The sequence below is a fragment of the Taeniopygia guttata genome, chromosome 14 (assembly GCF_048771995.1).
Source record: "Taeniopygia guttata chromosome 14, bTaeGut7.mat, whole genome shotgun sequence".
In the NCBI taxonomy this organism is placed as follows: Eukaryota; Metazoa; Chordata; class Aves; order Passeriformes; family Estrildidae; genus Taeniopygia; species Taeniopygia guttata.
In genome coordinates, this window is record NC_133039.1 from 10,237,953 (window position 1) to 10,259,535 (window position 21,583).

Below are 21,583 nucleotides of genomic sequence, written 5' to 3' on the forward strand. Positions count from 1 at the left end.
CCTAAACCAGAGCAAAACCAGTCAAGTTATTTACAATATCCTTAGGCAGTTTACAGGGGAAGTCTCTTAATAAGTCTCTGCCAGATTGCGGGAAGTGTTCCAAGAGAAAGAGATCAGCTGACTTCCCGGTAATCGTGTGAATAACGCACCATATTAATCTAAGAGGAAGCTCTATTTAATGTTGAAGAAGAGAATGGGAGGAATTTTTCAGATATTCATATCAAGACTCTGATAGTGCTCTACAATAGAAATGCCACTATTTATTGTAGTGGTGGGGAATTCCCTGTAAGGTAATGGCAAGGACACAGCAGAATGTGATGTATTTTTGAACTATTTTATGCTATATACTTCAGTAATTCAGCAATTAAGTGAAATTTTAACATATTTCATAAATGGTCTAGGTTTTCCTGTGCAAAAACCTGAAAATCAAACCACAATTCATAAATTCAGTGTAATGATCTCTTCATCTGGGGCTGTTGAAGCAGTATTTGAGGACTTGCATCATCTTTAGGGTATTGTTAATCTTTCCAATGTTCAAATAATTTGTAGCTAAGTTACCACTCAGAAAAGGTGATGTAAATAGGACCGTTTGTTCTGTAAAATCCTAAAAAACACTGTAAGCTTCTAATGAGTTTTCACTTGGGTGCATTAATTCTAAAACAAGGAAGAATTATTTTCTAGCAAACCCCAAATGAAGAAATTCATTTGACCAATGATTCCAAGGATTGACCAAAATCCAAGGATTCTTTATAGCACTAAATTTGCTCTAAAAGAAAATGATGAAGCATACAATACCTTGAAAAATCACACAGCATAATTTCATATAGCTTCTTAGAGAATTTACCAAAACTATTTACATGGTACAGTAACAGTCTCCTGTGGGATTATCAAATAGATCAAACTCTATTAGGAAAACAGACAAACCCTACAGTAAGCCAGTGGAGATAAGCACTGGAAGGAGGGAAAACTAAGGAAACATGTATCTTTTTTAAAATCAAAACACAAAACACAGGTTTTGCTTCTTTTCCAGTTATTTTATCACTCATGAAATCAGTTAGCAGCAGCAGTGTAGTAAATCAGATTCCTAATGCTGCGAGAGGCTATTTGTCACCACTCCCATAGAGGTGCTGTTTTATGTGACAAGGGACACAGGACACAGTTATTTTCTGGTGCCTTAGAATGAAAATGCAATGGCTTGGACAGTACAGCAACACTACAGAATTACTAAATTCAAAAGATCAGATTTGCTGGCAGAACTGCCCTGAGTGGTGCAAGAGGAGCTGCTGCAGAAAGTGAGGTGAATGACCTGGCAGGCAGGAGGATGCAAGACCTCCCTGCACTGCAGAAGGCTTCTGTCAATGAGTTCTGGGAGCTGCTTCTGAGTCAGAAGCCAGCTCTGTCTGAGTTACTGTTAATTCATAGTTTGGAAGCAGAAGTGCACGTTGATACAGGAAATGAAGTTGAGGTCAGCTTCAGGTATGCACATAATTATTTAATGATTGTATCTCATGAGAGCTCTCAAAGAGAATTCTCTTTTTATATCTCCTTGGAGAGTGAAAACCCACTTCAGTATTTTAATATTGTAGGCTATCGTGAGCCATCCCATCAAATTACAGGTGCCTATTCAGTTTTTTAGTGGCAGTCTACTTACTAGCACACTGTACAAGTTGTTTTAACACTACCAAGGCCAAAATATGACAATCAAATATTTAATATCATGAGTCATTAAGTACACCTTTCCAGCCTTACAATTATAATCCTACTAAGAACAGTTTATCAGTTTTTCTTACCTATTAGGCATTGCTTTGTTCCAGTAAGTCTTGAGCAAAGCTGCTTTCCAGTTGATATTTTTGAAAAGTTCACCTCAGTAGCTTCTGCACTTACTCAACAATCCGGTTTAGTTAGATGTTTTAGAAAAGACTAGGCAGTTATTATTTTGCAGGTTTATTTAATGCTAGTAGCTAGTCAGATCTACACGTGGCTGTGATTAATCAGATCTTCCTTGACCCTCTACTTCATACCAAGCTGTCCAGACTATTTCCCCCCATTATTGTGAAACCTGTACCCCTATCCTGAAGTTTGGTTGTCTTGTTTCACTTCTTTAACTCTGCCACATAATCCTCCTGCATTTTAAATTAAGGCACTAAAAATATTTATCATGGAATCATAGAATATCCTGAGTTAGAAGGGACTCACAAGGATCATAGAGTCCAACTCTTGGCCCTGCACAGGACAGCCTAAGGTCACACCCTGACAGTTTTGTCCAAACACTTCTTCAGTTCTGTCAGGCTTGGTGCTGTGACCACTGTCCTGGGGAACCTGTTCAGTGCTCAGCCACCCTCTGGAGGAAGAACCTTTTCCTAATATCCAAACTAAAGCTCCCCTGACACAGCTCCAGGCCATTCGTTTGGGCCCTGTCACCGATCACCACAGAGATCAGTGTCTCCCCGTGTACTTCCCCTTGTGAGGAGCTGCAGACCGCACTGCGGTGTTCCTCAGCCTCGGGCAGGCCGAGTGACCCCGGCCGCCCTAAGGGGCCGCGTTGGCGGCACTGCGGCAGCGGCCATGCACGGTGCTATGGTGCCGGCCCTGCCCTCAGAGCTGGCCCGCACGGGCACGGGGAGCGGGGACAGCACTGCCGGCGGTGGGTGCGCCAAACGTGACAGCAGGTGTGCTCCCATATCTATACACCTACGCAGACCTTTCCCTCCACTCCTTCCTTTCAGGCTTTGTACCCAGCATGAGCCCCAGCGGCCCTGACCCGGTCGGTGCGTGTGGCGAGCGCTGAGGCGGGCGGCTGCCCGCGCTGAGGGCCGGGGGCTGCCGGCGGGACCCCCGGGCCCCTCACGCTGCCAGAGCCCGCCCGGCCGCTCTGGCCCCGGCCCGCGGCGAGAGGCGGCCGCCGGCAGCCCCGCGGGGAGAGCGGGTGTCCCGGGCTGTGCCGGGCGGTGCCCGCTGAGGCTGCGGCAGGGCCAGCCGCGCTCGCTGCAGCCGCGCAGGGCCGGCCAGAGCCCGGCCCCTTTTCCCGGGGCCGCTGCGGGCCTGGAGCCGCGGCCGGCATGAAGCCGGCAGGGGCGGCGGGCGGGGCGCGGCTGCCCCGGGCCGTGCGCGCTGACGGGCTCCCGCCGCAGGCACTGCTGGATGACACCGAGGATGTGTCCCTGGATTTCGGGAGCGAGGAGGAGCTGGCGCTGCAGAAAGCGCGGATCAGGTAAGGGCGCGGAGGCCGCAGCATCGCGGCGCCCGGGCGGCCCTGGCTGTTCCGGTGTACAGAAAACTCCATTTAAACACTTCATTCCCATTTTTTACAGGAGGGTGGTCAAGCGCTGGAACAGTCTTCCCGGGAAGGCTGGGCGGCCTGTGTCCGGGAGATGCTCGGGCTGGAGCAGGCGAGGCCGGGCCCCGCTGCCCAGCAGCACCCGGCCACTGGAAATGAAAACCTGACACACCCAACATCCCAAACCCCAAGCAGACAGTGCTTTTAGTTAGAGCTGGAGCAGTGGAGACAACTTTCAGCTCCAGCAAAGCCCGCTGTGCAGCAGTGCTCAGCCACTGCAGTGCTGAACAGCCACATAGCTGCAGTAAAACTGTCATGATTTCCTACGGCGGGATCTGATGCTGTGTGGAATAGAAGATATCTTGTGCTTATAGACGTTAACCTGAGAAAACCCAGCCCGTTAACCCATCTCATGTGTCAGGCTAAGCTCGGGCTCCTCACCAGAGGTGTCATTCTGCAGCTCTGGCCACACAGAGGTCACAGGTGACAGAGCTGTTCAATCAGTGGCTTTTGAAGATTCTCTAATCAAAGACTCTGAAAGGAAGAGTTTTATGTCAAAAGGAATTAGGCATGCACTGATCAATAATGTATATAATCAGCTTTGATTTAGATTACTTTCTCTGCCTTGCCCCAGTTTGATCTGGTCCATTCCAATGATAATATTTCTTGTACATGTGAACAAAGAAATATATCTTAAAACCTGACACAACATTATCTGAGATAAAAAGCAATCATGTAGCTATACAATATAATTACTCTTTTATAAGTGTCTGGTGAAGCATTGCTGTGGACTTTGGCACTTCTTGAGGCAGCCCTGACATAAGATTAAACCTTCCCGGAATTGCCTTGGTTTTACACCTTAGCAGCAGCACACATTTTAAATGGAAGTTTATATTTTGGTGCAGTCTTGGAGAACATAGCCTAAAGGATTCAACTAAGCTGGGAAATATAGCTTAGAAGTACCTTGATCACATGAGCCACAGACTCTGTCTGACGGACCAGACTACACTGAGCATGAAGTTGTTATAAATGAAAATTTTTCCAGCCAAATTAATATGAAAAATAAAATATTTATTTTGCAATCAAATTTTATCTAGCCAGCCACAAGGAAAGAACAGAGCCGAGCCCGGGGTCGGCCCTGGGTGTACAACAAGGAGTCAGCCTCAGCAGAGATTTTCCTCCATGCCCACACACTTCCATCCTGGCACAAGTGAGTTTTATAGGGAAAATTCTGCCTGAGGCCAGGATTTTTGCAGTCAGTCCTTTCTTCTATTTAGAGTCCATATGTTAATAAGATTTTCTTTTTTTTTTTTTTTTTTTTTGGAGATGAGGGAGAATAATTCAGTGTCCAGAGTTGTTGAATCCCGTGATGAAATTTAAGGAACGCTGCATTCACATGTATCTGTCCGGGGATTTCCAAGACATCCATCTCGGGTCGTTCACGCGGTGATCAGCGCCTGGGGTCTCCCACAGCTTTCCAGACATGGCCCATCTCCTGGCGAGCTGTATCTTCTTACTTGTAAATTAGTTTCCAACATACACCGGGTCTCGGAGGGGAGAAGGGGGGGAGGCTAGTACAAACGAGGTATAATCTAACAAGTATTTAACCCATCTACAAACCATTTCTCCCCTTCCTCGAGTTCTTCTTCTTCTAAATCGGGTCGTATTTTGGTCTGTAATTTTACCATTTCAGCACAGTCATGGGGAGGATCCCCTGGGACAGGAACTGTCAGGATTTTGTGCTGGGGTAGTTTTTAGCTCTAGGTCCTGGGAATGGATTAAAATAACTTCATAATTCAGAAGCCTGGCGTCTGTCAGCCACTTGTCAGCTTTCTGCTGAAAGATGCTTCTCACCTTGTGAGGGGAGTAAATGGTTAATGAAGCCCCAAATGTTATTTTTTGGCTTCTTCTACTAATATTGCTACTGCCACAATTGCTTGTAAGCAGGTGGGCCATCCCCTGCTGACAGGGTCCAGGAGTTTGGATAGATATCCAACTGGTTTCTTGGCCCCTGCTCAGTCTTGGGTCAGAACTCCGTGGGCAGTGTGGTTGCTCACATCTACAAAGAGCTGGAAGGGCCCTTTTTAGGTCAGGGAGACTTAATACTGGAGCTGCCATGAGGGTTTCTTTTAATCCTCTGTAGCTCTTTTCATCCTTTTTAGTCCACTTAAGTCTGTCCGTGGTAAGTTTGTCATATAAAAACCTTACCTTTTCACTGTACCCTTCGACCCACTGTCAAAAAACCCCAAAGCCCCAGCAATTTCCTGATTTCCTTTCTGGGGGGGCAATGTAATTATCCTGACTTTCCTCAACTAGAGTACAAGTCTAAAAGGCATCCTTTAGGTCAATTACATTATAATAGAGTATAAGGATTAGAGACCGTGGGTAACTGCTATCAGGTTTTGTATTGCTAATATAGGTGTGTTATGTCTGGACATGCAGGGCTCTAAGGTACCCCCCTTTTTAAGTCCTCGATTATTGGTTTCAATCCCTTCCTTCTCTAGAGAGATGGGATACTGCTTTACCCTTATGGGGTCTTCTGGCCTCTTAATTGTAATGTGAATTGGTTTCATGTCTAATTTTCCAGCTTCCCCCGGAGTGTGCCAGACCCTGGGATTAATTTTCTTTTCATCTTCAGTAGTTAGGTTATATAAACTTACCATGAGTTGTGAGTCTTTTGCAATTATGCTTATTCCTAATATTACTAAATCCTTCCCCAATAAATTGTATTCTGTTTCTTCCACTAATAAAACATCCCCAACACAGATTTTATTATCAGATTCTATTTCGACGGGGACTTGAAAGGGCTCCCCTTTAGCCCCAATGACAGTCATAAAATCCTTACCTTTGATACAAGCGGGGGGCAGTCCTTGGACTGTGGTTCTTGAATAACCTAAAAAGATTTACAGTAAGAGTATTCAGGAGCACTTACCTGTTTTGTCCTTTGTCCCGGTTTCCCTGGGGACTTTTGAGTTTTGAGGTAGCTCTGATTTTCATGTTTGGGTGGTTTTACCTTCCCCGTATGGGAAGGCTGGGACTCTTTTAAATAGATCAGGTTTGTTCCTTTCATTATCGCTACCTTCTGTGTTTTCTCTCCTCATCTTACACTGAGTTCTACTGGCGAAAGGAGATTTTTTTTGTTTTTTTCCTTTTTTTTTCAGTGAGGAGAGTATGTGTGTGTTTGTCCCCGTGTTGTGTGAGATGGGGGGGGAAAAGGTTGAGAAGGTCTCGGCATGTCTGCAGCTGATATTTCTGCATTAGGCGTGATGCAGACCGATCTGGAGGGGGGAGGGGGGGCTGCCGAGACTTGTGCTTGTGATGGAGGAACTTGGTATGGGGGTGGCAGCTGCCCCGTACTTACCTTGTAGCCAGTTGTCTTAAGGGAACAGCCGCGCGCTGGCATATTCCTATAGCCTGGCATAATCTGTCTCTTCATTGTCCCACTCTCATTTTAGGTGTAAAATGCACAGCACAACTTTATATTGACCAGAAACAAGACAAATTCGCTACCGAATAAGGTTCTAAACAGCTCATTCATTGCCAGGCTCATACCCAGAATTGAAACACTTAAAAGCAAAAGGTTAGTGGCTACTTTCCTAAGCAATTCGAAGATTGCAGTTCCAGAACTTTGGATCTGGAAGTTGGGAGCATATGATTGCTTCTTTTACAAATCAGCCAGGAAACACGATGATCAAGGAGAAAAGAGAGCTCATTTATTCAAACTTTGCCTCAATACATTTTGAAGTATCAGAGAGAAAAAAAGAAAAAAGAAAAAAGCAGCATGTAGAGTGCTGCTGTGGCACTTCTGAGCAGACACCTGGACTGATTCTCCTGTAGTTCACTGGCATAGCTCAGGCCTGAGACCCAGATGTGATTCTTTAACATGGGATGCAACTAAATTGATTACAGCTCATTCCTGTCCTAACAGGTTCCCATACTGAACAGATGTTACTGTAGCAAGGTAAATGGCAAACACTGAGCCTTGAGGCTTCAGTTCTACATCACATGGATGTTTAGATGCAACAGAAAAACTAGAAGGCGAAGCAAGTGGGTTGCTGTCATTTCAGGAGCAAATTTGTGCCAAGTTGAGCCATTGTAAAGTTGCAGTTTCCTTTATCCTTTCCAGAATCTCAGTAAGTGCTCAGCACTGTAATAAATGACAGCTTCTTGCTCATGTGTTTTGTTTTGTTTGTTTGGTTGGTTTTTTTTTAGTAAATACCCTTCAGTGTTTGACATTGGAACTAATTCAGCATCCAAACAGTAATCCTGTTGTAATCCAGTAATACTGCTGAATCTGCCTTCCAAAATGAAACTTGAAGTCTCCAAAGTTACTGCCACATTTGAAGCACTGATCCATTAGAAAAGCTTAGGAAACCCTGGTGTGCTCTGGGGTTGTGATCCATGAAAGCTGCTCTGGACACAAGGGTACCACTTCCATAATTGGCTTTTGCATCTTCTTGACCCATATCAAGGCTCGAAGCAGCAAAGTCCTGCCTGTTTTAGCCAGTTCACAATATCCACTCCACCCACCTGCCTGCTTATGGCAGAAAAAGCCCCTTTGCTTAAAATGTCACATGTTCAGTTTTAAGTCAGAAGAAGTTTTTGGAAAGTTTGAAGTTCATATGGGCATGACCAGGAGTAAATATAAACTACACCTGTGCATCATTCTTCCCTCTCCAGTCATATGTGTAGTACTACAAACACACTATTACCACTGGAGAAAGATAAACACCAGAACAGTTAAACAGCTATAGAGTAATAATGTAACAACAAGGATATTGAAGTTATAGAAATGACTATACTTATATAGTTATAATTTAAGTTTATAATAAGCATTTGTGTATATATTATATGCCTTTTTTAATTAAACACAATAACAGAATAACATTTAATAGTTAAATAGTTGATTATGCCCTAGGCCAGGCCATACTTTTGTTAATTGGCTATTCTACTTTTAATTGGTCACAGAGGTGTAGGAGCTTAAGGAAACAATTGTTGACTTAAATATTTTATTCAGATATTTTATTCTCTAAGCTTCAAGGAAGAAGTTACTTAACTGCAAGAGCCTGTAGTTAATTCTCACTTTAAACTAATTAACACAAACAATTGCACAGAGTAAGATTTTTATTTGGTATATTACCCTGAAAATTCTACTGTGCTCATTACAGCATTCTCCAGCCCCCTCACCCTACTGTGCAGGCCAGTATTCCATGTCACATAGTTATTTCTTTCACTGAAATTTCTCTTTATTTTGTTACAGACAAAAATTTGTTCAATGAGCAAAGCATAAATACTAGTGAAATGAATAAGCAATGATTCAGAACTGCTAGATTCCTAAATCATTCTGCTTGTCTAAAAGGAAGTGTTTGGGTTTAGACATTAAATATGAAAGTTCATTTTGTCTTATAGTAAGCGGCTACAATTTTTTTTAGAGTTCATATTTTGTTTTCAAAGCTGTTCTGAAAGGCATAAGAGCTCTCTCAATTCTTTTGTGATTTGCAATGTTGATTCATTTCATGAAACAACAAGGACTTTATGGTGCTGTGTTGCACAAAACCACTAAATTCCTTCACACAGGACCAAAGAATCTGGTGAAAGGCTCCATGTTTTGTTCTGTCTTTGAGAAAGTTTTGACAGGAACACCACATTTGTCTTTTAGCTTTAGACCGAAGAAGCTTGGCTATTGAAAATATCACTGTTTCATAATGGAGAAATACACCAACACTGAAATAATAGCAGCTGCAAACCAAAATACCATTATAAACTTGAAATAGCTGCCCTGTGCTGTCAGCAAGCACTGTAACATTCCCTCCTGTCCCATAACCTCATGTATGCTCTGTGTTTTTTTCTAGGCACCCACTGGCCACCTTTTTCCACCTGTTTTTCCGAGTGAGTGCTATTGTTACCTACTTGTTCTGTGACTGGTTCAGCAACAGCTTTGTTGCCTGTTTTGTCACTATTCTCCTCCTTCTATCCTTTGACTTTTGGTCTGTCAAGGTAAGATGACTCTGAATAGTAATTACCTTGGGAAATATTTTGTTGTTAATTAAAACAAAAAAAATTGAAATATGTATAATGACAGAAGTGACAAAAATATTTCAATCTGTTAATTTATTAAATGTCTAGCCCGTTTTAATGATGTTCACATATGTTAGTTATTTTGCACCATGTTTTCTATGGATGACTACTAAGGTCTATTAATATGGTGAGAAAATTGCTTTACCATAGGTAGATTTGTTTGTATGGTTTCCCCCTTAAAAAAAAAAAATTAAAATTAAAGTAATACTGGCTTTCAGCAATGGATGCCCAAGGATGTCAAGATCTGCAACCCTGTGCCCAGACCCCGCAGCAGGGGCTGCAGAAGATTCCTGAAAGCCCAGCTGTATCTCTGGTGCCCTAATCCCATGCAGGCAGGTGGATCAGGCCAGCCCAGGATCCAGGGGTTCCACATGTTGAGCAAGACTTTTGTTTTGAAGTGAAGCATTGATGCACCTCCAGTATTCTGAAAGCTTCTGGTGTTCATCCAGATGCAGAAATATTTTCTTGGTTTGTTTCCCTGATCCTACAGAGCTTATTTGCTTGTCACTAATCTCCCATTTTTCAATGTGTTTCTGTTCTCAGTATTCCTCTTTTACTGAGGAAATTTGTTTATTGGGTGCTTGTCCAAAGATAAAGATACAACCTATAATTTCTTGTCCAAGTAAGTGCTATTGTGCTTATTATCATATTGAAGGAGAAGAGGCCTCTGAATTTGTAATTACACCCATCGTTAATGGCTATTGTACTCAAGCTGGAACAGCTTTTAGAAGTAATTTTTGTATTAGATAAAAGAAGATGATTTTCGAACATGCTTGTCTTTTAAATTTTTCCTATTTTTAACTGTTATACTGACAAGTGACTTGTGCTACTGATTAATGCAAATAATGGTTTCATCACTAGAATGTAACAGGAAGACTCTTGGTTGGTTTGCGTTGGTGGAACCAGATTGATGAAGATGGAAAAAGTCACTGGGTGTTTGAAGCAAAAAGGGTAAATATATTAATAGAAGCAGGCACAAGGCAAACATAATCCATAAGAAATTTGTAAAGCTGATACCAAGTCAAACAAAGTAACCAAGAGAGCACCTTTGCAACAGTTACTTTTTATCCAGCTGCCATAGAAAACAATGTCAGTAATCAGGTGCAAGCACTGGTTGTCACATCCTGGAAGCATTCAGGGCAAAACAGGTCTCACAGCATTGTCAGCATATGGATCAGCAGAATAAATATTCATAGCATAGTGCTATAGGTATGAAATGTTTCTGGTAGTTCTGTTTTATTTTCTAGTGAGAATAGCTTGCAATAAACCATCTTTCCATAGATAATCCCAACACAGAATCCTCTTCAGGAAAGATCAACATGAAAAGCAATGCTGAATAGCTCAGATTTAGTATTTTGAAGTTAATATTTTATTCACCTTCATGGAATATGGTGGGAAAGAGAACCAGGATCACAGAGCACTTTGATACTGCCAGTGCCCCACAAACACACTGAGGGGAGTTAAGAAAAGCACGATAGAATGGCATTTGGCATCACTGCCAGAGTCAAGACTCAGGGTTTTGCTTTCACTTGCTGACACTCTATCTGCAGCCCCGCTGAGCCTGGCAGAGCAGCCCCCAGGTGCTGCTCACTGGGACGTTCTCTGGAGCCCTCCAGCTGTGTCCTGCAGTGCCCTCTGCAGCCTCGGCTGCGGCTCCGGGGTGGCCCGAGCTCAGAGCACAAATTAGTGTGTTTCCTGTGAGTCTGAGGGAGGCCTGAAGACAGAATAGAGGAAACCCTGCAGGAAGGAATACGTGGAAAAGTCAATATACTGAAAATCAACTAAAAAGCTTTTCTTTTCAGAGTGGAAGAGTCCAGAGGGTTTTCTTTTCCAATTGGGGTGCTTCTGTTTCGGAAGTTGGCACTCTAGTGGTCATTGATTGGTCTGAGGGTTGGAGTGAGATTTTGAATTTTGGAAAGATCACAGCCTTCTGAACAATTCTCTTTAGGTTTTTTTTTTTGTTCTTAAGTGTGATGAGCCCTTCAGTGTAAATAGAGATGTGTGAGTTGTGCTGACCTGAAGAAATCTGTAAGCAGGGCTTTGCAGCCTGCTCTGAAGTTTCTGCTCTCCCTGAAGAACAGCCAGAGCATGGGGCATAAGGCTGCCCCTTGCAGTTACAGTGTGCCCAACTCCAGCATGACACAAGAGGCATTTTCAAAGCCATGGTTCTTAATTCATGAAATGTCAGCAGAGTTCAGAAGCAAAACCCAACTATTTATATAACAGGAAAATAAGCTTCATGCAAGATACAAATTAAGCTAAGATACAGCATCTTTTTATGAAAATGCATAGAAATGTGCATTTTTATAAGAATTCCAGTCTGAACTAGAATAAACTGATAAATCCTATGGATGAAAATGCTGTCGTGTACAGTAGGGCATCAGGAAGGACACTGGGCATGAGCTACTTTTCTTCTTAGTTAATCTTCTTATATGCATATAAGTGAAATATTCCTCCTCTGTTCATTTCTATTTATTGTGGGTTTTGACTTGTGACTTAAAGTCTCAATTTTTTCTTCCAGGTGCCTACAATAGCTGCCTCGACTGAAGCTGAAGCCCGAATCTTCTGGCTTGGTCTCATCATCTGCCCAGTGATTTGGACAATGTTTTTCTTTAGCACCTTGTTCTCCTTGAAACTGAAATGGCTGGTGAGTCAGGGGGTACTGAAAACAATCTTCACAAATCTGTTAGTTTTGAACCAAGTCTTTTCAACAGCAGAAAAATTTCACCAACAGCTTCAAAGAACCCCAGGGAGTTTTCTGCAGTCAAGGTTTGAACTCTGGAATGGATTGGTAATTTTTAGCTGTACTTCTGCTGGGTTATCAGATGTCAGCTCCTTTCTCCAGAGAACCTCAAGTGGTGGGCAAAATTATGAGCTTCTGTTTAACTGCAGCAACTTACTCTGCCCCAACTTATTTCAGTCAAATAAAAATAACAGGAGAGGACAAAAAATGAAACAGTGATGTTGCTTTTCAGGTCTCCTGGGAACTTAAATGTACTTTTAAAAGTAAGGATTTTAGATCTCTGGTACCATTTCCTTTTGAAAGAACCGGCATTGTTAGCTCATAAAACCTTCATAAATTGAGCTATAAGCATTTTATAATTGCTCTAGTTATAAGTCATCTACTTAAAAAAAACCCAACACTATTCTTTTTCTAAATACGAGGGAAAATTTACATCATATATTGCATTACATCAAGATACTTTTGTCTATGAAATCTTCACATTTTCCCCTGTAAACATGAAGTGCTTGGCTAATTGCCACACTATTCATTCTGTCAAGTTCCCAGCCATGCTCAGTACCATTTTCTAATTCAGTTTGAAAAGATAAAAAACACCTCTGACATGTGTAGCTACATGACCAGTAACAGCCAAGACTGCATATTATTATTCAATTAAACAAGAAATTCAGCTATGGGCACGAATCAATGGCAAATCATTAACTGCTTTCTGGTGCCCCTAAACAAGCAATAGTTGAAATTAAACCAGCACTCTTTGTTCATGGCTTCACCTTTATTTTTGACAGAGATTGTTTGTTAAGCCAAGAGCTGCGTGGAGACAGAACTCTTAACTGGCACAGGAGGAAGGTTGCCCAGGTGCTTGTAAAAGGCAAATTACACAAACAAAAATAAAATCACTTCTGGGAAACTGGCTCCAAAGGCTAAGAAAAACATTTTTATAAGTTACTGCCTTAGTCAGATTGGTTCCACCTGCTGCTAAACCTGAAGTACCACAAAAGGAGCTGATTATTTTCACTGCCTGTCAATGCTAGACAGGGAATCCATCTATGGATGCGCTTTGTAAATCTGTAAATTACAGAGCTTATTTGTTTATAAGCTGTTTGTCAGCTGAACAGGCCTGCCATTATCTGGATGTAAAATTTGTAGATACAAATGGGGCTTAAAAAAAGTGAAATTTTTCTGGAATTTGTGGAGTAGGTCCTTTTTTGAGTAAGTGCTTTTAGGAAAGTAATGAAGTCTTTCAAGATACAGAATGGCAAAACTGGTATTGGTGTTTTGATAAAAAGAAGTATTTTGTAGAAAGGAGCTATTGTGTTTGACATGATTGGATGTTTTTGAAGGCCATTTATGACTGGAAGGAATGTCCCTCTCTTATAGCACATTTATCTGGATAGTGTGTACACACACACGTGTATATCCTACAGTCAATGCACAGCCATGGATTTGTTCCTGCTGAACTCTTGTTTGTCCACAGGCTCTCGTGATTGCTGGGATCTCCCTCCAGACTGCTAATTTATATGGCTACATCCACTGCAAGTTAGGGGGACAAAAAACCATCAGCAGAGTAACCTCAAGGTTGTTTGGCACCACAGATGTTCCCAAGAGTGAGTACTGAGCTTCAGCCCATGGGGTACCACAGCCAACCTGCCTCTCAGGGCTAGTGCTGGCTCTTCCTGGATCTCAGTTCCTTCAGTAAGTCCAGGGTGATCCTGACTCTCCACCAAGCCTCTCTGGGAGTTTCACATGGAAGAACCATAACCCCAGGTCACTTTGCTCCATGTCTGGAAGCCTGTTGAGCTCCACAACTGAGCTCCTTCCAAGCTCCAGAAGAATGTCCTTAAGTTAAATCCTTAGAGTTGCTATAAATCTAATACCTCTGTTTAAGCAGGGCTGGAAGAGCCATCTTCAACCCTCAGGCTTCCAGCTGACAGCTCCCTGCTTTTGTAGGAGATCCTGTGTCCCAGGTTATGCTTACAGCCATGTGTGCTCTGTTCCTTCAACAGGACAGAGCAGGAGAATTTCAGAAGATGGCACTGAAGAACACGGGAAGACAGGATCTAAGTAACCAAACAAGGAAGAGCTAAAGGATGAGCAGTAAAAAAAGTAGTTAATGAAAGTTGTTCTTCATGGAAAGATATTTAGATAAAGCTCTTCTAGAATTATGCCTGCATGAAATAAAATAATTTGTGTTTGAGTCTTTAGATCCTGAAAGGTTTAAAGTCTTTGTTACTTAAAAGCTTCACCAAAAAGTGAGCACAGACAGTGCTCATAGTTTACAATGAGCATGCTGCTTTCAGAACAGTTGTCAACTAACCTCAAACTACTGGATTATTTTAACCAGAAATTACATGTAATGAAAAATACAATGCTAATTTGTTTAACTCTGGAACTACAATAAACAAAATCAAACTGCCTTCCCTTCTTGTACACAATACTGATTTTTCCAAGCTTTACAAGTCCAAAGGGCCTCTTCATTATTAAAAATACTGAATGTTTATATTTTAATGTTCAGGCTTAGGGTCAAATAGAAGAAAACAGAAGTAATGAACCATGTTCACCAACAACTTGTGTGAAGCTGGCAGTTTTGTATAGTTAAAAAATTAATCTTATTTTGATACCTGTAAAACATAAAGCAGTGCACTTGTACTGTAGTGCTATAATACTTTCACTCTAGACACAGATCTTTTCCATGGAGACATTTAAATGATGCTATTCAGGGAAAGGGAAGAGGCATTATAACTCACCCTTGTGCAGCAGGCAGAACAAAGGCTGCTGCACATGCCCCAGTGTCAACTTATATTATTTTCAATAAGAATTTATATTCAACCTCCTAAGTAAAATTTGTGTTGTATTCTCACCTCTTCAACTGCTTCACAGTCGGTTTATAGGTACCATGACACTGGAGGTAGAATGCACTTGATAATCCAAATGCAGACTCACTTTCACAGCTTTCTAGTGAGGGATGAACTACAAGAGTCTTGAACTTTTGGAAAAAGCACAGGCAAAAGCCTTTATAGTAAGAATTTATTTGCAATATACAAAAAGAATACATTCCTTTAATAAATCAAGGCATAAGTTACTCTTCTATAATTAAACATGAACTACATTTTTGTTCAACTTACAGATTACATTATCTTTTCTTCTTGCAAATGGTGTTGTTCACAGTATTCCTGAATTTCTGCAAAGATGGAGAAAAAGTAATGTAAGTACTATTTCAGTTGTACATCAGGAGTTTGTTGTTGCTGCATCTGTCCCCTGAGAGTACAAGTATCTGAAGTTGGGCCTTCCTTGCACTGAAAGTGGCTTTAGGATTATTTTTAAACAGCTTAGGGAGTTTTTGCAAGGGTTTTTTGTGTAATTACAGTTAGAAGTGGAGGCATTGGTCAGTCGGCTGGGCTGCCTCCCACTGGGTTACGGTGAACACCCCTCCACACACCTGCTCGAGAGCCTCAGAAAGTTTCTCTGAGCACAAGGACACCACATCTCTGAGAATGAAAGCCTGACTTCTCTGAAGTCACACATTGAAACCAGTTATCAAATACAATTTTGTTATCACTTAAGCAGCCAGTCATAAGTGATGCCCAGAAGCAAAGACAGTCTTTGCACCTGCTATTTTCAGAATTACTGTGCCTCTCTCCCGGTTTTATTATTTGTGGCCAGTAACACAAGCCTGTGTAACACCTTTGTATACTGCAGCAGTGCCCAGAACTAAGGGGATTCATTTGCACAGTGATTCTCAGACTCACTTTGAATGATATTCCTGTAAGATAATGTAGCTGGAGACTCCGGTGCTTCAGCCAAGAAAGACTGGCCTCTGTCACAACTTTTCCCTTGAAGGACAGAAACAAAGCAACAGGAAAATATGAGCTTTTCTTTTTTTAGCCTTTATCCTGTCCCAGTTACAGCTTTTCAAACAGCCACCTGCATCTATTCCTTTTAGGAAGCCCTGAAGTCAGTAACAGGACTAGAAATACAGTGTACAGTTTGACAGAGGAATAGTACTAGCAGAAACCTTTGGCTGGAGTATTGAGCTATTCCTCGATGTCATTAATTCATGTGTTAATTGGTAACAGTTAGTGGGCAAAGAGCCACACCTCCTCATGACCCACAGAAGAATTTGGGCAGTGCCAGTAACAGTGAGGTTAAAGCACTGGTTTTAATGCTTAACATCTACAAAATACTCTTCTTTGAAGTGGTTATGATTTCATTCAATTTGCATTTCCAGGTGACTACACCAAAGAGAAAGACATGTTCTATTTCAGATATGATTACAGAGCTGAAAAGATGCAGCATGTAATCTTAACTGATTAAGGAAAAGTTAAGGAAATTACCCCAGCACTTCCCACATTCCACACCAAGCTAAAGTCATAGTTACAGTGACTTTTGACTCAAAAAAACATTCTATCTAAAAGTGCTAAGAGACATCAGTGCCCCTATCAGGGTTTTCCAGCAGTGACATCAGTATAGGAGGAGCAACTTGCTTTAAATGCAGTGCAATAAGTGACGTTACCTATCTGTGGATCCAGAGGCACTTTACCCAGGAGAGAAATACTCAAGTTCTGGCACATCTTCTCCGCACCACCAGTAGTTGGGGGAAAGATCTGAGATTCATTCTGGGACAACAAGAAAATCAAAGTTAAAATACAGCAATTCTGAGAAAAAGGCATTTTTGGAGCAATGTTTGCTATCCAAGCAATGCCAAGGAAAGAACACTGTAATACACAGCCAGCCTTACCTTGCACTTGGGACACACAAAACCACTCATGTTCTCCACAACACCAATGATGGGCAGCTTCACTTTGCGGCAGAAGTTGATCTCCTTCCGAACATCCTGAAGTGACACCTCCTACAAATATTAGCAAACACTTGTATTTCAACTGTTTCATGCTGAATCCTTAGAGCTACTTTACAATGAATTATTACTGCTGTCTTAGTATTTTTAGGAACACAAACCTGTACTATGAGCTCTATCAACAGAGCAGGTACAACACTTCAAGCCTACTGGATGTGGTTCTGTTTTGAAATCTGACTCTAGTCAAGATTCACCCATATTTATGTTTTTTATCTCCTATGTTCATCTCATATCTTTTTTAAATGCAACTTTTTCGCATTTTCATCTTACAGAAGGATCCTTGGTGTTCTCCACAGAGGAAGGACAAGAACTACTAGGCTTACACTAGTTACTTTTTTTTATTAAATTTAAAATATCTTATCCTCTCCTCAGAGTTTTCACATATATGACTCACCTCATTCATTCTCCTGTTCCCTTCCACCTTCACCACCTCTCTGGTACTGTCCTCAACACTTTGCTTCCTTTATGTGTTATCCTTTCTGCTGATGTAGAAATACTTCGTATCACATGCTAGTTTGAGCTCCTGTTCTTTCTGTTCCAAACCAGATATATAAACCTTTGCTTGAACTGAGTGTGGTTTTAGTTTCAGATTTCCAGGGGCTGATTTCTCTTTTAAAAATCCACATGACAAAGCTGCCTACTATGGTGGGTCACCTGGAGGTGACAGGCTATTTCACAGACCTCAAAGAGTGCATAGCTTATCATTTAAAAATGAAGTGTCTTACAAACATTCTTCTGAACATTAAGCTATTGGTGAGTAAATTACAGATCCACAATGATGTAAGGAGGATTCTGATTTTGAAGGAGAAAGTTAAACACAGCATTTCCTTTCACCACACCGGTCTCAACAGCTTTAGATTGTGAACTGCTGTGGTTTAGTGACCCATGTGGATCCCATCCAGCTCCACTGAGACACCCACCTAACCCAGAGACCAGCCACCTGCAGGGGGAACACAACAATGTCATTTCCCAGAGGTTCTGTACCCTTGGATTTCTGTGAAATCAACAGCCTGGAACCCAAGGACTGCCTTTAACTGCCATGATGCTTCCCTGGAGGAATTTTGGCTCATACCTGGGGGGTGGTGACGATGACGGCACCATCAATGTGGGCAGCACTGAGGTACTGCACGATGGACAGGTGCTCATCTGATGTTCCTGGGGGTGTGTCCACAATCAGGTAATCCACTTCACCCCAGTCCACATCACGCAGAAACTGCTTGATCAGCCCTACAGGAAAGGATAAGAATGTGGAAGAGAAAAAGGTATCTTCCTGTATTTCAAATTTCTGGGTCTTGGCTAACTACCCTATCTACATTACTAAACAAGTTCATGATATTTCCACACTTGAAACCTTTCAAGTATGTGAATTACTGCTGGAAACACTCAATACATACCATTCTTTTTTGGTCCTCGCCAGATGACAGCATCATCAGGACTACTAAGCAAGAACCCCGCTGACATGACACCTAAGTTTTCTTCAACATACTGAAAGAGAAGTAGAGAAACATTAACAGCAAAGCAAGAGTAGAGAAACCAACTGTGAAGCCCTATTTTACAGAAAAAGCAAATGAGGGGGAATATATTAATGAAATAAAGGCAGAGAACTTTATTTTTTATCACAGGGCATTAAAAACTGCATCTTGTGCAACACTCACCAACTACACTAAGGCTGAAAAAATGAAATTGTTACAGCAGTTTATGGAATCACTGGAGACAATGGAAGGATAAAAGCAGCTTTCCCTCTCAGCACTAGCTGCCTGTCTAACATCATGCACACTACAGGGGATCTTTACACATCCAACACTGCTGCAAAATCTTCTCTGCATATTCTAAAGATTAATAACATTTGTCTTGGGTGCAAGATATTTCTTGGCTGTCACAGAAAAGATGACACACTACAGCTGCATGATACCCCAGAATAACAAACCTGAGTAACTTGTATTTATTGCCCATGTTGCAAAGTCAGTAAACACGAGGTAATAAGACAATTCTAGACATACAGTACTACTATTATTAAGAAATGTAACACTCTGATCTACATTGTCTATATCCCAACTCTATATGATATGCATCTCAATTTTATAGATCTATTCTATATTCTACAAAATCTGGATATACATTCCACAGCGTTCTCTAGATAGTCTCTGGAACATGGATATAAGTTACATAGATCTACAGAATCTGGACATACAGACTCTGTATGTATGCCCTATATATGTAGATTCTATAGAATCTGAGTATTTTAAGTCATTAGAAGAAGAATTAACAAAAGGACCCTCTGCTTCTCCATCACTCATTTTTCACTGTAGAAGATGGTGCCCAACCCAAACACACCCAATGAACTTTCTGAAACAGCTACACCAACTCACCACTGGAGACCATCCAGATCCACTCTGATGAACCTGAAAATTGAGGTGATGCACAAAAGTTGCAATAGCAATAAATACAGATGTTACACAAAACATGAATATAAGTCAAACCTGGGCGAAGAGCTCTCCTGTCTGCAGGAACAAGCCTGCGTTAGTGGGGCAGCTGAGGTGAGCATCAGATCTCCATTAATAAGTGAACAACAGTTCAACCCTTATGCAAGTTTACTCATTACTTTTTGCATTTGTAAGAAATACTCCAGGACTGATAAAGTGCATCACGCTAATACTACTCAAGTTTCAAGTAGTCAGCATTATGTGGCTGCCATGCAATGAAAGTTGGTTTGCAGAACTGCTCATCCTAAAAGCAGATGACTCTTTTGCAAAATATGTTATGCTAAACTTCTCTATCTCACCTCACTTCCCTACCACTGCCCCACATTTCCCATTATGCACTCCTTTTAGAAGCTCTCCATCCAAAAATCCTACATATGCTAATGAAAAACTGAGAAACAAAAAATCCCTTGAATAAGATGTTTGAGCATTCACTCACCTGTTCTCCTTCTAGACCCATAATTTTAGGAATCGACGGCCCACAGATATCTATGTCCAGCAGAGCAACCTGGAAAACAAACCAGCCAACCTACCCCACTGGAAGCAAGGTAGCACAGGGCTGTCTCTAAAGGCGATCTCATGCAATGAAATCACTCCAGCAAGGCTCATCCAGGAAAGTCAAACTTTAACGAGCAGGGGCACACGATCGGTCCCTGCCCGCAGATACTCGGCCGTGCCCCACCGCCGCCCGTCCTGTCCGCGTCCTCTGCCCACCTGCTTGGTCTCGTCCGCCGCCAGCCCGTGCGCCAGGAGGGCGCTGAAGGTGCTCTTGCCCACGCCGCCCTTGCCGGACAGCACCAGCACCGTGTGCCGCACCGCCCGCAGCCGCGCCCGCAGCTCCGCCGCCTCCGCTGCGGAGACACCGCACCGTCAGTGCGCCGGCACCGCATCCCCGAGCCGGCACCGCACCCCCGAGCCCGCACCGCATCCCCGAGCCGGCACCGCACCCCCGAGCCCGCACCGCCCCCCCGAGCCGGCACCGCACCCCCGAGCCCGCACCGCACCCCCGAGCCGGCACCGCACCCCCGAGCCGGCACCGCACCCCCGAGCCCGCACCGCATCCCCGAGCCGGCACCGCATCCCCGAGCCGGCACCGCACCCCCGAGCCCGCACCGCACCCCCGAGCCCGCACCGCCCCCCCGAGCCGGCACCGCCCCCCCGAGCCGGCACCGCCCCCCCGAGCCGGCACCGCACCCCCGAGCCGCCCCCCCACGGCCGCTGCACTCACCCGGGTCCGGCCCGGCCGCGCCGGCCGCGCACAGCCCCTGGTTGGGGCATCCCTGGCAGGCGGCCGCCTTGCCCGCCTGGGCGCTGCCGGTCCCGGGGCATTCTGCAAGGGACAGCGAGAGCTGGGCCGCGAGTACCGCGGGCGGGGGGCGCGTCCCACCCCGGCCGGCCCCACCGCTCACCCTCCGGCGCGCCCGGCGCCTCCGCCATAGCGCTGCGTCACTTCCGCCGCCGTGGGGGCGGGGCCTCGCGCCCGCAGTGCCCAACTCTGCCGCCAAGGGGCGCTGCCGCTGAGGGCTCTGGTGGGGCGGGGCGGCCATGGGGGACCCGGTGAGACAGTGAGGGACCGGTGAGACAGTGAGAGCCCCGGTGAGACAGTGAGGGACCCGGTGAGACAGTGAGGGACCGGTGAGACAGTGAGGGACCCGGTGAGACAGCGAGGGACCGGTGAGACAGTGAGGGACCCGGTGAGACAGTGAGGGACCCGGTGAGACAGTGAGGGACACGGTGAGACAGTGAGGGACCCGGTGAGACAGTGAGGGACCGGTGAGACAGTGAGGGACCCGGTGAGACAGTGAGGGACCGGTGAGACAGTGAGGGACCCGGTGAGACAGTGAGGGACCCGGTGAGACAGTGAGAGACCGGTGAGACAGTGAGGGACCGGTGAGACAGTGAGGGACCGGTGAGACAGCGAGGGACCGGTGAGACAGCGAGGGACCGGTGAGACAGTGAGAGCCCCGGTGAGACAGTGAGGGACCGGTGAGACAGTGAGGGACCGGTGAGACAGCGAGGGACCGGTGAGACAGTGAGGGACCGGTGAGACAGTGAGGGACCGGTGAGACAGCGAGGGACCGGTGAGACAGCGAGGGACCGGTGAGACAGTGAGAGCCCCGGTGAGACAGTGAGAGCCCCGGTGAGACAGTGAGAGA

The 21,583-nt window shown here is 44.0% G+C and overlaps 3 protein-coding genes and 1 long non-coding RNA gene across 13 annotated transcripts in view; 2 read left to right on the forward strand and 2 right to left on the reverse strand.

Moving 5' to 3' along the window:
* The window catches only part of CIITA (class II major histocompatibility complex transactivator), a 37,341-nt gene extending 34,825 nt beyond the window's left edge, over positions 1 to 2,516 (reverse strand). The window contains exon 1 of the mRNA XM_072935723.1: positions 1,791 to 2,516. The gene's annotated coding sequence lies outside the window, so the exon portion shown is untranslated. The remainder of the gene's footprint in view (positions 1 to 1,790) is intronic.
* Positions 2,517 to 2,565: 49 nt separating this feature from the next.
* On the forward strand, positions 2,566 to 14,508 carry TVP23A (trans-golgi network vesicle protein 23 homolog A). 8 transcript variants are annotated; one of them, XM_072935476.1, is made up of 7 exons: positions 2,920 to 3,211; positions 3,312 to 3,389; positions 9,130 to 9,274; positions 10,217 to 10,306; positions 11,877 to 12,002; positions 13,570 to 13,699; positions 14,099 to 14,508. In XM_072935476.1, exons 1-7 carry the CDS (start codon positions 3,060 to 3,062, stop codon positions 14,158 to 14,160), a joined length of 783 nt encoding a protein of 260 aa, XP_072791577.1. In that variant the 5' UTR covers positions 2,920 to 3,059; the 3' UTR covers positions 14,161 to 14,508.
* On the forward strand, positions 3,397 to 6,042 carry LOC140685088 (uncharacterized). Its single transcript, XR_012058289.1, has 2 exons — positions 3,397 to 4,487; positions 4,604 to 6,042. It is a non-coding gene; the product is annotated as an uncharacterized lncRNA (long non-coding RNA).
* NUBP1 (NUBP iron-sulfur cluster assembly factor 1, cytosolic) lies at positions 10,702 to 20,935 on the reverse strand. 3 transcript variants are annotated; one of them, XM_072935730.1, is made up of 12 exons: positions 20,837 to 20,935; positions 20,656 to 20,757; positions 20,142 to 20,278; positions 19,867 to 19,935; positions 19,317 to 19,349; positions 18,342 to 18,432; positions 18,020 to 18,174; positions 16,831 to 16,941; positions 16,606 to 16,708; positions 15,842 to 15,925; positions 15,218 to 15,273; positions 10,702 to 11,092 (listed from the first exon to the last, which is right to left on the reverse strand). In XM_072935730.1, the coding sequence occupies exons 1-11, from the start codon at positions 20,862 to 20,864 to the stop codon at positions 15,221 to 15,223; spliced, it is 966 nt and encodes a 321-aa protein (XP_072791831.1). In that variant the 5' UTR covers positions 20,865 to 20,935; the 3' UTR covers positions 10,702 to 11,092; positions 15,218 to 15,220. The 3 variants fall into 3 exon arrangements, with proteins under 3 accessions (XP_072791831.1, XP_072791832.1, XP_030141088.4); XM_072935731.1 differs by lacking the exon at positions 10,702 to 11,092 and adding an exon at positions 14,315 to 15,078; XM_030285228.4 differs by lacking the exon at positions 10,702 to 11,092 and having other exon boundaries at positions 15,080 to 15,273.
* Positions 20,936 to 21,583: the final 648 nt, after the last annotated feature.

What these genes read in the sequence shown, in the direction of transcription:
- TVP23A (XM_072935476.1), top strand. Translation starts at nt 3,060, where the DNA reads ATGAAGCCGGCAGGGGCGGCGGGCGGGGCGCGGCTGCCCCGGGCCGTG. An exon ending in CTGCAGAAAGCGCGGATCAG is followed by an intron (nt 3,212 to 3,311) that starts GTAAGGGCGCGG and finishes CATTTTTTACAG; the next exon opens with GAGGGTGGTCAAGCGCTGGA. An exon ending in CCTTGAAACTGAAATGGCTG is followed by an intron (nt 12,003 to 13,569) that starts GTGAGTCAGGGG and finishes GTTTGTCCACAG; the next exon opens with GCTCTCGTGATTGCTGGGAT.
- NUBP1 (XM_072935730.1), bottom strand. Translation starts at nt 20,864, where the DNA reads ATGGCGGAGGCGCCGGGCGCGCCGGAGG. An exon ending in GATCTGGATGGTCTCCAGTG is followed by an intron (nt 18,433 to 19,316) that starts GTGAGTTGGTGT and finishes CTTCTCTTTCAG; the next exon opens with TATGTTGAAGAAAACTTAGG. An exon ending in TTACAGGAATATCATTCAAA is followed by an intron (nt 15,274 to 15,841) that starts GTGAGTCTGAGA and finishes CCATCTTTGCAG; the next exon opens with AAATTCAGGAATACTGTGAA.